The sequence below is a fragment of the Mus pahari genome, chromosome 9 (genome assembly GCF_900095145.1).
Source record: "Mus pahari chromosome 9, PAHARI_EIJ_v1.1, whole genome shotgun sequence".
NCBI lineage: Eukaryota > Metazoa > Chordata > Mammalia > Rodentia > Muridae > Mus > Mus pahari.
The window spans coordinates 28,528,858-28,532,263 of NC_034598.1; the positions used below are offsets into that span (position 1 = coordinate 28,528,858).

Sequence of the window (3,406 nt, forward strand, 5' to 3'; positions counted from 1 at the left end):
TACTGGTCCTCCACACCCCATCCTGCTGGCCTCCACATCCTATCCTGCTGGCCCCCACATCCCTTCCTGCTGGTCCCCACATCCCATCCTGCTGGCTCCCACATCCCATCCTGCTGGTCCTCCACATCCCATCCTGCTGGTCCTCCACATCCCATCCTGCTGGCTCCCACATCCCATCCTGCTGGTCCTCCACATTCCATCCTGCTGGCCTCCACATCCCAAGGAATCAAAACAAGGTTTCATACATGTTAGGTGAGTGATCTGTGTCCCACCTGACACTCCTTTTCCCTGTCTTTCCCATCTCCCTTTCTCTTCCTTCCTTTCTTTCTTGTACTGGGAGTTGAACTCTGGGCCTCATGGCTGCATTCTGCCACTACAGCTTCAACCCTTAAAATGTCTTCTGTCTAAAGCTTTAATACAGACATGTATCTGTGTAGAGAGACCATCTCAGGCATGTATAGAGAGTCTTGGAGCCTGTCTCCGTGAGTAACAGGGGACCACCCTAGGCAATCACCTGTAAACAAGTAACCCGAGTTACCTGATGGGCTATTTCAGGGCCACAGTTTTCCGTTAACAAGCTTCCTAGCTGGCTCTACAGTTGAAGCTGTGACCCACTTTCTGAGGCCGAATGACCTCAGTACCCAAAGACTGTATTAAACAGAGTTAACTCCTTCCAACAAAATTCCATCCAACCGTCTGACTTTCAGCGGCCTTACCTGCTGGTGTGATCTGACGTCACCGAAATTCACTTTCTTCCCCAAGTCTAGAATCACTGAGTTCTTTGTCTCCCGGATATAATCATCACTCACTGCCTGAGGGGCCTTTGTGGTTTTCTTCATTAGACCCTGGGATGGTCTGCAGAATAAATTCCCACACCTATGAAATGACTGGTCAGTTTATGAGGGTCTCCATGGGTAAACGACAACCTGACTTCACCCATAAGCACTGTATGCAGAAGCATTTTATTTTATAACTTACTCTTATTAACTTGAGACAAGATTTCATGCAGCCCCGGCTGGCCTTGAACTAGCTATGCAGTTGAGGATGATTTTGAACTTCTGCCCCTCCCGTCTTTTGCTTTCAGTGTTAGAATTACAGGTGTGCAAACCACACCCAGTTTATAAGACGATGGGCACAGAACCTACGGCTTCATTCATGCTCTTCTGCATATTTTAAATTGCCAGGCAAGGTGGCAATGCCTTCAATCCCAGCACTCCAGAGGCAGGTGGATCTCTGAATTCAAGGCCAGTCTGGTGTCCAGGATAGCCAGGGCTACACAGAGAAACTCTGTCTCAAAAACCAAATCAACACTACTACCACCACAAATCATGCCCCTCTTTTGTATCTATTTGATAAGATTATCTCAGAATGGACTCACTAAGAGTCTTGACCAGACCAAGCTATCCTGTGCACAAGCCCCTCTTATTTGGCATCTTTGAATTTTAAAGACACTTACACGGATGGTGCACTTTTAGGCAGCCCCATGGCGTTGGTGGGTGGAATGGAAGGGAGAGAAGGCAGAACAGAGCTAAGAAAAGCCACCGGGTTCTGAATCCGACCGGTAGGGGAGACAGGAGTGGGGGATACGCAGTGAGGCTGAAACTGGTTTCCACTGGGGATGGAATAGGCGGCTGTTTGTGGCGCTGCTGGCTCTGCTGGGCTTGGAGGAGCTGGCTCGTTTTGGATGGAGAGCCCGCCTGGAGATCTGCCTTGTGTGGAGGGGTGAGCCATTAAAAGGCTTTCTTTGCTGACTGTCCTCTGAATTGTGTGAGGAGTATTGCTCAAGGTGAACACCGGGGAGCTGGATGGGGACACGGTTGCTGTGGAAGTGCTTGAAGCGGGGAAGAAGTGCTTTGGCCGGGCCAGGTTGAACGTCTGGGGCGCAGGACCCTTCACCTGCTTGCTGGAAATGGTCATTGCCGGGGGAGCCGAGTTCAAGACACTCATGTGGAAAGGAGACTCCTTGGGTGACGAAGGAGATGTGTTTTGCAGTTGCTGCTGTTCCAGTAACACTTGGTTATGAAGCTGTTGTAACTGAGTGGAGTCACTGCAGAAAAAGAGAACAGGGAGAGATGAGGGACATGTCACCATCAACTTCACCCCTCAGAGAAACCTACAGACTGGCCTGGGGTTGTAGCTCAGTTGGGAAAGCACCTACCTAGTGTGCAGGGAACTCTGGGTTCCATCCCTGGCACTGAATTAACATGGGACATACCTGTAACCCTGGCACTCAAGGTGGGATGAGCAGTTCAAGGCTGAGCTAGTCTCACAACACCCCCAGGCTCTCTAACACTCCCAGGGTCATAGGATCAGAGGTGAGAAGGGCACAACATCTGCCCCAACAACTGGGAGTAACCGGGACCAGTAGGAGCTGGCCACCCAGGAACTCTGCCCAAACAGTGGCACTGGTTCCTTCCTGTCTGGATCAGTGCCCTGAGCAGACCTTGGGCAAGAGCTTTGCAGCCAGTCCCACAACACTCAGAAGAAGCTCCACTCCCAGGTGCTCTAACATGCCCAAGACCACAGAATCTCAGGATCCCAGGATCCCAGGATCCCAGGAGCTTGGTCATACCGGGATCTCAGGGTCCCAGAGGCAGCTTGACTCCCAGGAGCTCTGACACACCCAGGATCTCAGGATCCCAGGATCCCAGAATCACAGGATCACAGAGACAGCTGAACTCTGAGGAGTTCTGACACAACCATGATCAAAGGAAGGACAGGCTCCAGTCAGATATAGGGAGGACAGGTAGCACTAGAGATACTCAGATGGTGGGAAGCAAGCGTAAGAACATAAGCAACAGAAACCAAAGTTACTTGGCAACACCAGAACCCAGTTCTCCCACCATAGCAAGTCCTGGATACACCATCACACCAGAAAAGCAAGATTCTGATCTAAAATCACTTCTCATGATGGTGATAGAAGACTTTAAGAAGGACATAAATAAATAACTCCCTTAAAGAAATACAGGAGAACACAGGTAGAAAGCTAGAAGCCCTTAAAGAGGAAACACAAAAATCCCTTAAAGAATTACAGGAAAACACAATCAAACAGATGAAGGAAATGAACAAAACCATCCAAGTCCTAAAAATGGAAATAGAAACAATAAAGAAATCACAAAGGGAGACAACCCTGAAGTTAGAAAACCTAGAAAAGAGATCAAGAGTCATAGATGCAAGCATCATCAAAAGAATACAAGAGATAGAAGAGAGGATCTCAGGGGCAAAGATACCCTAGAAAACATTGACACAACAGTCAAAGAAAATGCAAAAAGCAAAAAGCTCCTAACTCAAAACATTCAGGAAATCCAGGATACAATGAAAAGAAAAACCTAAGGATAATAGGTATAGAAGAGAGTGAACATTCCCAACTTAAAGGGCCAGTAAATATCTTCAACAAAATTATAGA

At 48.4% G+C, this 3,406-nt stretch overlaps 1 protein-coding gene across 2 annotated transcripts in view; it reads right to left on the reverse strand.

Moving 5' to 3' along the window:
* Positions 1–3,406, reverse strand: part of Mypn (myopalladin) — an 88,443-nt gene that overhangs the window by 19,562 nt on the left and 65,475 nt on the right. For both annotated transcript variants that reach the window (XM_021205019.1, XM_021205020.1), the window contains 2 exons: positions 1,457–2,047; positions 717–855 (listed from right to left, as the gene is read on the reverse strand). In XM_021205019.1, the coding sequence (XP_021060678.1) occupies positions 717–855; positions 1,457–2,047 (730 nt within the window). The remainder of the gene's footprint in view (positions 1–716; positions 856–1,456; positions 2,048–3,406) is intronic.